Source organism: Alexandromys fortis, unplaced genomic scaffold (genome assembly GCF_014885135.2).
Source record: "Alexandromys fortis isolate MF-2015 unplaced genomic scaffold, M_Fortis_MF-2015_v1.1 scaffold_78, whole genome shotgun sequence".
NCBI lineage: Eukaryota > Metazoa > Chordata > Mammalia > Rodentia > Cricetidae > Alexandromys > Alexandromys fortis.
In genome coordinates, this window is record NW_026067977.1 from 4,401,085 (window position 1) to 4,415,387 (window position 14,303).

The following is a 14,303-nucleotide window of genomic DNA, read 5'->3' on the forward strand; positions in this document are numbered from 1 at the left end:
ACCTCTTTACAGATGGTTGTGAGCCACCATGTGGTTGCTGGGAATTGAACTCAGGACCTTTGGAAGAGCAGGCAATGCTCTTAACCACTAAGCCATCTCTCCAGCCCCCTTCTAGTGTATTTTAAATGATGCCGAATATTAATTTTATTGTATATTGACTTATTGTTTTCTGGTTTCATAAAATTTTAAAATTTTAATTTGAAGATGTATAGATCCTTAAGGATATATGAAATTTAGCCAGGTCATTGATCGCACACCTTTAATTCCAGCTTTTGGGAGGCAGGCAGATCTTGAGGTTAGCCTAGTCTTCTGTTATTTTGTGGGACAAGCAGTTGAACCCAGGGCTTACAAATGTAGGGGGGAATAACTACTCAAAGATATCAGAAGGAAAATTTAGCATTGAGTAAAGATTTTTAGGTCATGCAAAGAACTGCTGGTCAAGTATGGTACATATTTAAAAGTAAATTGTTGCAGTGATGAGAAGCTAATTATAACTGATTAATGGGAAAGCAGTTTGCTATATGTTTATACACTTCAGTTTGAAAATGTTGGAAAGCTGCTTTTCTTGTCTTAGAACTGCTTTTCTTCTCTTAGATGTGTAAATATTGACATATTTAAAGGTCCTGTGTCTAAACTGGGGCCCTAATCTAAGTCCTTATGTATGCTAGGTAAGCTTTCTACTGCTGAGTTACATCCTTGCCCAGCCCAAGTACTATCTTTGCTTCTTTAGTAGTTATTGTTGCTTGTTAGAATTGGCTTAGTTGAGAAGCTGGCGGCTCAGTTGAGAAGCTATTTAAACAGTATTTACCTAAATCATACTTGTTACATTCAACTAAAACACCTTTCTCTCATTTTGAATAATTATGTAGTTTTCCATTAAAATTAACCATTTACAAACTTCTAATTTCTTTCTTAATTATAAATATTGTATTCTCATCATAAAGTCATTTATTTATGTTTTTGTGTATATGTGAACCTCCTGTGAGTCCTTCAGGAGCTGTATAGTTTGTCTTTTTTAAAAAAGAAAGTGTGTGTATCTTTGTGTGTGCATGTGCTCGCACCATGAAGAACTATTTATCTGTTGAGATGGGGGAAGACAGAAGGAGAATAGCTAGATCCTGAAGCAGAAGGCCGCTGATCTTTTCTACAGAAATTGTTTAGCATGAAGGTAACAGCAGACAGATGTTACAAGAATGATAATTTTTCCTCGTCACCTGGAAATCACTAGGTAGGCCAATCTGGCTAGCCAGCAAACCCCAGGGATCATCTTACTCTCTTCTCCACCAAACTACCAACGGGCCTGACTTTTTAAGCATGTATTGTGATCAGGTTCTCAAGCAAGCATTTTACTTACTCTGTATCCCTTGCTAGAGAGTCCATTTGATTCTGCTGCATTTTTTCTTTATTTTTTAAAAAGATTATTCAAAGTGTATGGGTGTTTTGTTTGTGCAACATGTGTATGATGTGCCTACAGAGGCCAGAATGAGGAATCAGGTTACCTGAAACTGGAGTTACAGGTGGTTCTGACATGCCCTGCTGGGTGAGTTGAACACGTTTTATCGGAGACAAGCCAGCACTTTTAACCTCTGAGCCATCTAGCTCTAGCACGGTTCTTTTTAATTTAGCTAGTTAATATATCTTTAAACATTTATTTTACTTTTTAAATGAAGAGTATATATGTGTGGGTATGTGCAGGTGTATGCAGGTGCCCAAGAGACCAAAGGCATTGGGCTCCTCAGAACGAGTTGTAGGTGCTGGCAACCAAATTCATGTCCTCTGTAATAGCAACAAATCCTCTTTACCACTGTTCCATCTATCTCTTCAACCTCTTAGTTTAATTTTCAGAAACATCTGTTTAGGTGTGTGAGTGTATATATACACACACATAGGTGTCTGCTCTGTAGAAACCAGAATAGGATTGGATCTCTGGGGCTGGAGTTGCAGGCACTGTGAGCACTTGTTCTCTGAAGAGTCCTGTCATTTCCAAGAGCAGCAAGCACTTTTAACCTCTAATTGAATTCACAGAAATTCTTCTGCTGCGGTTTACCAACTGCTGGGATTAATGAAGGTGCTGCTCCCATGTCTGGCAACTTTTTAGATTTTTTTTTTAAAGTTATAAACTGATTGGCCTAGTCTCCCAGACTTCTTATTAACAGGATCTTGTAACTTATATTAGCTCATTATTCTTGTCTATGTTAGCCACGTGGCTTGATACCTTATTGGGTGAGGCAGTCACATCTTGCTTCTTCTGTGGCTTGGTCACAACTGCAGACTAGGACTTTTTTCTTCTCAGAATTCTCCTGTCCTCATTGACCCAGCTCCTGTCTGGTTGTCCTGCCTATACTTCCTGCCTGGCTACTGGCCAATCAGTGTTAATTTAAAATATAATTAACAGGATACAGACCATACAGACCCACAGCACTTCCTCCTCTTTTTCTTTTTTTTTTTTTAAAAAAAAAAAACGAACTCTGAATCTAATAATCTTTGTTTAGCCTTTCTTCTGACTGTTATTTATAACAACTTGTAACTAACATTCTAAGCAAAGGAAAATATCCAAAGTCCATTTTTTTGGGAATATGGGCACAGTTTTCCAGGCTACTTCTGCTGATTGGGGGCACTGATAATCTTATGGGGACCTTAAGAAAATTTAGAATTGTGATCAAGTCATGACTGGAGTATCCTGTGAGGCTTGATCATCTCAGGCAGCAGTCTTGAATCTGTTCTGGATGAGATGTAGAACTTAGACATTTGGGCCATCTATCCCTACCAGAGATTTCTCAGGTGATCTTCCTTGATCAAACCTGATTTTTCTTAATTCAGAATGAATCCACAGCCTCTTATTTCCTGTGGAAACAAAAACAAAACATCTTCTCCAAAGCAACATACCTTTTGACTTCAATTTTGAAGTCAAGGTATATCTATCTATCTATCTATCTATCTATCTATCTATCTATCTATCTATCTATCTATCCATCCATCCATCCATCTATTTATTTATTTATTTTATTTTTGGTTTTTTGAGACAGGGTTTCTCTGTGGCTTTGGAGCCTGTCCTGGAACTAGCTCTTGTAGACCAGGCTGGTCTCGAACTCACAGAGATCTGCCTGCCTCTGCCTCCCAAGTGCTGGGATTAAAGGCATGCGCCACCATCGCCCGGAGTCAAGGTATTTTTAAAATACCTATCTTGGAATAATTCAGCAGCATTTATAAACAAATATCTTTTGGCAGTTGTTGCTCCTTCCTCAGCATTCAAACAATTTATAGATAACATAATAGCATACAGTATCCAGACTCTTTGTACTTTTCATCTTTACGTGGCTTTACTTTAACTTCTATTTCTTTTACTTATATTTTAAATTTTTGGCTTTTTGAGACAGGGTTTCTCTGTATCTTTGGATGTCCTGGAACTCACTCTGTAAACCAAGCTGTCCTTAAACTCACAGAGATCCATTTGCCTCTGCCTCACAAGTGCTGGGATTAAAAGTGTGTGCTACCACAGCTTGAATTCATGGAGGTCTGCATGTCTGCGCCTCCCACATGTTGGAATTAAAGGTGTGTGCCACCACACCCAACCACTCTCTTTTTTTATTTTAAAGACTTTAACCTTTTTTCCCCCTTTCCCAAGCCTGCATATATTTTTAACAAATTGTAAACCATTGAGAGGTTTTCTTTGTTTTTGAATCTCTCTTTACTGTATGTATATCTCTCTTTTTCTGACCACATGAGTCTTTAATTTGCTAAGCAATATGACTAGGATTAAAGCCGTGGCTTTGGCTGGATCCGGCCCATTCCTTAGCTTTCTGAGATTTCAGCCTAATGGCAGAAGTATACCAGTGGAGCCATTTTTATTGCCAGAACTCTGGTGTTTCAAGGTCTCTGCCACCAAGCAAGCTGCAGCAGTCTGCTCACAAACCACATTCAAATGCTCTGTCTGTCAAAACCTCCTGTCTGAAAGAGTCAGAGTTTGCACTGGCAGGACGGCCCAGAAAGCCAGCATTTTAAAATGGCGCACCCTTTTCATTGCTATGGCTGAAAACCAAAAAGCATGTGGTCAGCTTTTCATCAACACCTTTTAAGTGTTTTGTGGCAGAGCCTCTTAAAAGGGTTATAAAGTTTTTGCAGCTAAAGCTGAGTCAGGAAGCCTTTCTTAAATGAGTTTTTGCTTGCCTCTAGCAAACAGAGCAGACCTGGGAAATTGCTGCTACCAAGAAACCATGTGTAATGCTGTTATTTTGTGTCTAGAATTACTTCTCAAGCTCTTTCAGGCTTTATGTGGATGCAGTTGTTCACACATTGGGCACCATTCTGTTGTCTGAGTTTTCTGTCCTTCCCGGTTCCCGCAGTCATTACGTCCCAAAGAAATCACACAGAGATCTGCATCAGTTATAACCTGATTGGTCTAGTGACCCAGACTTTCTAATAACTCTTATAACTTATATTAGATCATTATTCTTGTCTATGTTAGCCACGTGGCTCAGTACTTTATTCAGCGAGGCAGTTACATCTTGCTTCTTCTGTGGCTGGGTCAGGCATTTTGCTTGCATATGTGTATGTGAGTACTTGTTTCTCATGGCCTTTTTCATGCATCCATAGTTTTGGTTAACCCTTTCTTACCTTCTTTCCTCTATCCTTGCTTAAATTTCCATACCTTCTATTCTCATTTCTAATTTTATTGCATATGTGTTGTGCTTTTACTGCCAGAACTTCCTTATTCCCCCTCTTATGGGCTCCTTTTTAGTTACCTGACCTCTACATATACTCCCATGTAATCTCTCTCTCTCTCTCTCTCTCTCTCTCTCTCTCTCTCTCTCTCTCTCTCTCACACACACACACACACACACACCTGCCTCACTCTTGTAGGGTCCCTCAGAATAATTCAGAAATAACATGCATCTTAAGCACCTTGATGACATCTTCCTTACCCCGACCTCCTTTTGAGACTAGGTCCTTCTACATAGTTCTGACTGTCCTGGAACTCATTATATAGACCAGACTGGCCTTAAACACAGAGATCTCTGCCTCCCTAGTGCAGGGATTAAAGGTGGCATGCACCACCACCACCTGATTCAGAATTCTCTTCTTCCCATTTTGAAAAACATTATCCACTATTAACATTTGTCTCTTTTTTTTTAGTTGGTGTAATACGGTGTCCAGTATGTCGTCAAGAATGCAGACAGATAGATCTTGTGGATAATTATTTTGTGAAAGACACATCTGAAGCTCCTAGCAGTTCTGATGAGAAGTCAGAACAGGTATGCACCTCAATTTTTCTGTATATTTTCTGTTATTAAAATGTAAATTATAGGAAAAATATTTGATTAAGTTATTAGGCACTTTTGTAGTTCTGTATTTCCTGTTAGCAATAAACAATAACTTCCACACCCTCAGTCTTGGTGAAATAAAGTACTTATTTGTTTATTGATTTTTCAACATAGGGTTTCTGTGTAACAGCGTTAGCTGTCCTAGAGCTAGCTTTGTAGTCCAGGCTGGCCTTGAACTCAAAATAATCTGCCTGCCTCTTCCTCTAGAGTGCTGGGATTAAAGTTGTGTGCCACCATTGCCCAGCAAATATTTATTATTTCAAAAGATAAGTTTTGCATAGAGTTTTATGTTCTGAGTATTGGATTTTTACCTATGTTTTACCTAGGGTTATTGGTTAAGGAATTTTGTTGAAGATAAATGAGTATTATGATGATTTTATTCTTTGTATAATGAATTAGTGTTTGTTGAGAACAAGTTGCAAGGTTTTTCTTTTTTTTGTGGATCTACATTTGGCAAATATAATGTAGACTGGTGCTTTTCTCTTTTAGGTCTGTACAAGTTGTGAAGACAATGCAAGCGCAGTTGGTTTTTGTGTAGAATGTGGAGAGTGGCTATGTAAGACATGCATTGAAGCACATCAGAGAGTAAAATTCACTAAAGATCATCTAATCAGGAAAAAAGAAGATGTTTCAGGTACGATACATACAGTTGCTATTTAAAAAAAAGTGTGTGTAAGTATATGTGTGTACTCATGCCACAGTGCTTACTTGTGGAAGTCAGAGGACATCCTTCAGGAGTTAGATTTCTATAGCATTTGAGTCCAGGGATTGGATTGTGACCATCAGGTTTGCCAGCATCTGCCTTTATTACTGAGCTGTCTTGCTTGTCCCAATACACATAGTTTGAATGCTCACATTTAACCTTTTGAGTCTAAAATAGTATGGTCTACTTACTTATGATTTTTGATTGCTACCACCAATAAAAATAAAGTTAGTAAAAAATTTTATTATTTAAAAATATTTTATTTGTTACAGAGGCTGTTGGAGCATCTGGTCAGCGCCCTGTGTTTTGTCCTGTACATAAACAAGAACAGTTGAAATTGTTCTGTGAAACATGTGACAGGCTGACATGTAGAGACTGTCAACTGTTGGAGCACAAAGAACATAGGTACAGAAGTCAGTTGTTTACTGAAAAATATTAGAAATAGTACCGATAAATTTGTTTTTAGACAACTATTGGTGCCATAATTTTGTTTTTACAGTATTTAAGCCCAGATTTTATTTCTTGAAGCAATCTATGTTTGATAAGATGTCTTTCATGTTCATATCTAATTATATTATGAATATTTGTTATGGTATATCATTAATGTGGGTTTGAGTTTCTAAGATTTGACTTAGGTTACTTCCTTCTTCATTAGTCCTATGGTTCAAATAAGCTTTTTCCAAATGTAATGTATTTCGGTCGGAGGCTATATGTGAAGTAATATTTGTATGGAGGTAACTGATGCAACTGATACCATGTTTTAATATATAAGCATAAATATGCTGGCTTCATGTTAAATATATTATTTGCAGGAAAAATAGGACTCTATAAACAAACATTGTTACTTAGTATAGTTTTAATACATAACTTTATTAGCCATATTTTAACTGAATCAGCAATACTTACACATGTCTGTTTCACCTGAACTGTTTCAGGACTGTAATAGAATTTTTAGTTAGGCATATAACATAATTTTTGCAAGCTTCCTCACTTTCCATGGCATTTGTTTTAGAAATGGTGATATGGCCCATCTACAAACTAGAGAAGTATCTAGGATATTTTTGAAGATAGGTTTCTAAATGGATGAAAGTAAGTTTTATCAGTCTACTCTCAAGAAAGAGTAGTAATGAGTTTCTGTCCCAAACCCCAACTAACCTATATTTTCCATCTCTTGCTTTCTTATTTTCTTTCTCAAATGAAGTCTGGTTGAGTTGCCCAAGTTGGTTTCCAGTTTATGATCTTCCCGCCTCTCTCAGATTCTAGTGAACAGCTGTTCCTGGAGCAAATGTTTTCTGACTGTATGTTTGTGTCAGTGGATTTATTGATGTCACTGATGCCGTCATCTAATTGCTGACAGTTCTTGTACTTTATTTAATTCATGAAGTATGAGTGTTGATGTTAAGACTGTTTGAAAGGTGAGAGAGCCTACTCTCAGGAGGCTTTAGTAATTTGTACAAGTGGTAGAGCCATGATTTGAGGACCAGTGTTTGTGCTCTAAATCTCTTTAGTTTACATATTCATTTCTCCCCATATTGTGTAGAAACTATAGAATATAGTGTACAATATATAAAGCAGCTCACATTCAATTTTATAGGTAATGCCTTTTTGAAAAAAAAAAACCCTCTCACTGTTAGAGAGCACTCTTTTTAGCCTTAATTGTTATATTCAGAAATGTTGCATGTCTCTCATCTGCAGCTTGGCCATGTTATTTATACCTGAAATGACTAATCTTACGGAAGACTTCACCTTTAGGGCCAAATCACAGTGTTATTTTCCTCCAGTTGTCTCAGACATTGAATTATCTTTGTCAGAGCTTCAGCCAGATACTTTGATCCCTCAGATTTCTTTCATAGTATTTAAATTTTCATAGTATGTAAATTATATAATAAGTTAATATTTGGAGAGAGGAGTGCCAAAATTCAGCGTGAAGACCAGAATACAACTTTCAGAATTGATTCTATCTTTCCATCATAGGACTCCCAGGAACTGAGCTTAGGTTGTTAGACCTGACAGTGTCTTTTTCTTGCTGAGCCATCTCTCAGGCTACTCGGTGAGAAGCAAGATGGTATACTTTTTCTTGTGACAAGATAGTTTCTTTGGTCTTAAAGAAGTAGAGGGTTCCTGGGTAACGAGTAGCAGAAGAGCAGTTTCAACTAACTTCCCACCTTGAAGTTTTTTAAAAGTTTAACTTTTTTCCTTTATCATTTACATCTTAGTCCTGATTATATTAATCTGTTCCTGTCTTCTGTTGTTCCCCCTCTTTCTCTGTTTGACGCAGTCTGGAACTATGGAAGCTATGTAGACCATGCTGGCCTTAACACTTTCAAGGATCCTTCTGCCCCTCTCTCTTAAGTGCTGAGATTACTAAGTATGCTTACCCTACCCAGCCCTAACGTATGGTGTTGAAGATACTGGTGTGAACGGGGATAAACTTTTTTTCCTTCTCCTGTATTCAGGACATTTCTTCAGAACATTTCTGTGGCCATTTATGTATGTTTGTTTGTTTTTATTCTTAATGTTAACATTCTGACATCAACTAAATGTCCTTTAATTCACTTAGAACACCTGTGTACCTCGAGTTAGTTTGGTCCTTTGGGGTGTTCCTTCTTGAGGTACCAGTTGTAAATTGGGTTATGGTCCATAGACTAGGACCTCTTTAATATACAATTTAATATACAATTGTGTTTATTATGAAGATGTTTTAAATACAAATAGATAGCCATTGGATGAGATACATAGGGCAAGCTATAGGAGAAAGGGGAATATATCAGTAGGTTTCTTATTATCCATATGTTCAGTAACCATAGATTATTCCCCAGATTCTGCCTTTTGTATTTTTTTAATGTAGGTTCATTATGTAGGCATTATTGTAAAGTCACTGATGTTTTGTGATCAGCTCAAGTTTCAGACCATTTCTTTTAAGTTTAGAGGCACAGTGATGAAATTTCCTAATGACATAGCACTTAGTGTGTATCCCCCAGTAAGAGGCATATGCCATATATCATAGTATCACATCTTTCTCCTGTGCTTGCACTTCCATTTTGTTTTAGTGAATGTTTGTTTTTTTGATGTCTTGATGTGCAATCTAGGCTGTCCTCAAACGCTGTCGTGCCATGGCCTCTCAGATTACAAAGATGACATTATGCCCAGAACTGCATTTGCATTATGCTTTGCCTGGATGTATGATTGTAGAACTACTTAAAATCTGTTCCCCATTACTACAGAGAACTTAGGGCTGGTCTCACTGCTTTGAATCCTGCTAGGTTACATTTTTTTCCTATCTACATTGCTGCCTATTATTTAGTTGAAGAATGTTGCTAACATAAAACTTGAGTAGAACAGCAAAATGCTTTTAAGTGGTCCCTCTTTAGTAAAAAAGTATGAGTTTTCCGTGTACTGCATGCCATATAATTTTTATCTTTGTCTTTATCATCCATTCGCAAGACTACTTTTGATATCATCTTCAGAGTACAGCAAAACCCCAAGTGTTTGGGCAAGTAGCCTATCCACCAGAGTGGTAGTGTTCTAACGAAACAGGATGCTGGCCATTCATGCTATAATTATAGTCTATAAACTATTCAACATTTTGTTAACCAAGAATAGTTTTCTAGATCCTAATCAAAGGATCAAGCAGCTCTTGAGTTGACCCCCAAGTTCCCCTTGGGGAAGAGGGTACTTGTTTACAGGTATGCTGAGCACTGTTTTGTATTCTCTTGGTTACATATTCCTGTAAAAAAATTTCCATTTTATAGGAAATCCCATTGCATGCTTCTTTCCACATTAGAGTTTCTGCAATACTTGATAGTTATTCTAGATAACTAGATAGTTATTCTAGGCTTCAGGATTAATTTCTGTCCTCCAGCCACACAGTCTTGACCATTGTCCATTACCACCTTAATTTTTCTCAAATGCTCTATATTGTCTCTCAGTATCTAGAAATTTCCTCCTTCAAAATTGTAATGCTTGTTGTTGGGTGCCACACACAGCCTTTGCCATAAGCAATAGCCTGCATAAAAGTGCTGCCAGACATCTACAGAAGCCACATCTAAATGTGTATCATATGTATTGAGTGTGAGAGTATTGAGAGAGTTGACTTTTGTATTTCAGAAATAGCCCGATTTCTTCAGACCTCATTAAAGTATGGGCTTCTTTCAGGTATTACACCCCATCCCACCCACCCCGCTTTAGTTTGGTGCAGCATGAATAATACAAACCTAGAGACAGATACTGGGGTTAATGCTGAGGGTGAGAAAAAGCAAAGCATCCAAGCCGCTAGAGAGTTCTAACCTCTACCAAGGCTTACGTGACTACAGACTGCAATGCTCTCTACCAAACCTCAGACTGCACTGAGCTCTTATCTCCTCCCGCCTTATATTCCTCTCTCCACCCAGCCATATCACTTCAGTCTCCACCTCCCTAGTGCTGGGATTAAAGGCATGTGACTCCAAAGTGCTGGGAGCGCCTTTTATATGAGTTCTATTTCTCTTTTTAGCCAGATTCCATCTCATGTAGTCCTTTGAGTCCTGGTTTTAAAGGTATATGCTACTACACTCTGGCCTCAGTGGCTTAGCTCTGCACTCTGGTCTTTGGGCAAGCTTTATTTATTAAAATAAAAATAAAATACCACAGTCTGTCGTAAATCTTTTACCTTCTCCCTAAATTCTTACACTAAAGTAAAGTAGTAAGGTGAGCCTGATATCTCTAGCATGTAGCTTCAACCATGTTTGAAGGGGGAAAAGTTGTTTCTTGTTTCACTTGTTTCTCAAGATAGGTCTTGTATATAGTCTGGGATGGCCTAAAACACAGTACGTAGCCCATGATGGCTTTGAACTCATGATCCTTCTACATTAATTTTTGAAGTGCTACAATTCTAGATATGTACCACCTTTGCAGTGTATTTTCTGTGTATTTCTTACACCTCTTCTCTTTCCTTACCCTGGTTTTTAGGAGAATATTCCAGACATCAGAAATGTGAGCCTTGGGGGCTGGAGAGATGGCTCAGAGGTTAAGAGCACTGGCTGCTCTTCCAGAGGTCCTGAGTTCAATTCCCAGCAACCACATGGTGGCTCACAACCATCTGTACTGACGTCTGGCGCCCTCCTCTGGCATGCAGGCAGAGGCAGAATGTTGTATACATAATAAATAAATAAATCTTTAAAAAAAAATGTGAGCCTTTAGCTATGTTATATGTTACACTACAGATGGTCTAGAGGCCTTGTGGTATATTAATTATTTGTTATGTTATTTTCTTTTTTTTAAAAGATTTATTTATTATTTATGTATTCTTTCAGTCAGCCAGTCAGTCAGTCAGTCAGTCAGTCAGTCAGTCAGTCAGTCAGTCAAGTATCCTGCCTGTAGGCCAGAAGAGGGCACCAGATCTCATTATAGGTGGTTGTGAGCCACCATGTGGTTGCTGGGAATTGAACTCAGGACCTCTGGAAGAGCAGTCAGTGCTTTTAACCGCTGAGCCATCTCTCCAGCCCTGTTATGTTATTTTCTAAATAATCTAGTATATATAGTTCTGAGTTATAAATGGTTCAGCTTAGAATGTTGCAAAAGGAATTTACATTCAGGAGAAATAATACTTTGAATTTTGAATTGGGATTCTTTTCCAGGCTAGTATGTGATATGCAGTGGATATGATACTCTCTGTAATAGGCAATTGCAAGGAACTATATTTTTTAATAGTTTTAAATTTAAAATTTTGTTGTGTATGAGAGAGGGCATGCATGTGAAGAGTGCGTGTATGTAGGCCAGAGGACTGTTTCACTAGCTGTTCTCTCCTTCTACCGTGTTTTTGAGACAATGTCTCTTGTTTCTACTGTTGCACCACGTATTCTATGCTGTCTGGCCTGTAAATCTGTTGTCAGTTCTGTCTCTGCCTCATTTCACTGTAGAGTGCTGGGATTCAGATGTGTGCCACCAAATCCAGCTTTTTTTTCTTTTTTAAAGGCTATTTATTTATTTATTTGGTGCCAACCCCCCCCCCCAGGCCATCCTGGAATTCACTTTGTAGGATTAGGATCAGGCTGGCTTTTGGGCTCAGATCTGCCTGTTTCTGTCTCCTGACTGCTAAGATTAAAGGTGTGTACTGGCTATCTGTTTTATAATACTTGGCAGGTGAAATGTTCACCAGTTAGACTTGATATCCATCTTAGTAATAATATTCAGATGAAGGAAATATAACTATTTCAGATTAAGTCTATGAAAGTCATTTTAGTTGTTACCTTAATTTTATTAAACATTGCCATAGTTTAATTTTATATGCTTTAATAACTGCTAGGATAATGGGTTTTGGAATCCTAGTGCATTGGATTTCCCTGTGAAATAGTTCAGTGTCCTTTATGTACTACCCCGCTTTTTTATTCACTCATGTTTATACAGGTGGCCCTTGACCATATAGGTTTGAAATATGTGGACCCCCTTCTCATGTTCTTTACTTTTATTTTTTGAGATTAGTGATGCTCTGAAAGAATTCTCAGAAATGTGTGTAATGAAGTAAAGAATAAAATAAGAAAACTTGTTCTGAATTAGTAGGCATATATAGGCAATGGATTCCTTTTTTATTTATTACCACGAAATACACATCAGTCTGTTGCCAAAAGTTAATCAAAACTTAAACACCATTATATGGCTGTATTCCAGTTAAGAGAGATGTAACGAAACACAAAGTATTAAATCATAGCCACAAAAATTTAGTTGTTGTAGTATGCTTTCTGTTTATATTGGCAGTGCGGTCAGATATTGGAAATATCTGTTCAGAGTGCTTTGTGATCAGTCATCTCTGTGTGAACAGTTTATCTCTAGAAGATGTGTTTAATCAAATCAAATTTGTAAAGCAAAAGATAGAAGAAAGAGGAATGCCCTTAACAGTAGAGGTACAGTTATTAGACCGAGAATGAAAATTACAAATTTTTTTTTAATATTTATTTACTTATTATGTATACAATATTCTGTCTGTGTGTATGTCTGCAGGCCAGAAGAGGGCACCAGACCTCATTCCAGATGGTTGTGAGCCACCATGTGGTTGCCGGGAATTGAACTCAGGACCTTTGGAAGAGCAGGCAATGCTCTTAACCACTGAGCCATCTCTCCAGCCCAAAATTACAAATTTTTAATTGGTTATATTGGGTCTTAAAAAATGATGACACTAGAGAGATGGCATGTTAAGAATAATTAATATTAGCAAGGTATGGAGGCACATACCTTTAATCCTCGTACTCAGGAGGCAGAGGTAGGTGGATTTCTATGCGTTTGAGGCCTGTTGGTCTACTGGCTCTCAGAAACAAAATAAGAATACTTGCTACTCTTACAGAAGACCTGGGTTCAATTCTCATGATCCATATGGGGTCTTACAGCTAGCTGTCAGTTAAGTCCAGTTCTAGGGGACCTATTGCTCGTTCTGGCTCCTGTGGATATCTGTGTATCTGCAGACTTAAAATTCATATATAAAATAAAAGCAAATCTTAAATATAATGATGTTCATGGGAAAGAATTAGAGAACGTCAGCATGTTATAAAATGGAACATACACTCACAGAGTGCGGCTTTTTCTCATGAATAGTTAGTTACTCGAAGGTCACACACATTCTGTTTACCTTTGAGGTATTATCTAGGGTGAAGGTGGGTTGACTAGTGTAACACTAGGGTTTCTTTTCCATTGATAGGTTACAGAAGAAAGTCCCAGACTTTGACTCTATTCACTGTCACCTTTTGAAGCTTCTCTGTCACCCTTTGCTTTCAGTCTACTGAGACTAGTATCCTTTATTCTTGTCACCCCAAGAGAGTACTACATTCCCATGTGTCCTCTATAGTGTGTTAATTCTTGTAAGACTCATAATGTGCCTAGTTTCTTCATTTCGGTGTTCACTAATTAAATTATGGTTTGCCATCAGTAGATTAAATCTTCAGCTTGTATCATCCTGTAGGTCCTTTCCTCCTACAGTTAGACACTTGTAGTTCTCTACTGTACTTCTCTTGTTCACCTGTCATTGGACCTGGAAGTTCTTTTCTGTTGTTTACCTCATTCTCTCCCCTCTTCCCTCCAGATCCCAGATTGTGTCATGCTGTCATCTATACCAGTTATTGTTGCTATTCTCTAAGTGCTCTTATCATTATGTTCATCTCTTAAAGATTTTAGTTCTTAACTCAATGACTAACTGTATAATGCCTTAATGTCCGACATTTATAATACACAGCAGTTTGCTCTCTCAACTCCCCTTAGTTTTTGTAGGTTTTCGGTTTGTTGTGTTCTGTTACTCTCCTGGTCCCCCCCCCGCC

The 14,303-nt window shown here is 37.8% G+C and overlaps 1 protein-coding gene across 2 annotated transcripts in view; it reads left to right on the forward strand.

Annotated features, from left to right (window-relative positions):
* Trim33 (tripartite motif containing 33) overlaps positions 1-14,303 on the forward strand; it is a 102,387-nt gene that overhangs the window by 36,759 nt on the left and 51,325 nt on the right. For both annotated transcript variants that reach the window (XM_050157501.1, XM_050157502.1), the window contains exons 2-4: positions 5,134-5,252; positions 5,811-5,955; positions 6,297-6,429. In XM_050157501.1, the coding sequence (XP_050013458.1) occupies positions 5,134-5,252; positions 5,811-5,955; positions 6,297-6,429 (397 nt within the window). The remainder of the gene's footprint in view (positions 1-5,133; positions 5,253-5,810; positions 5,956-6,296; positions 6,430-14,303) is intronic.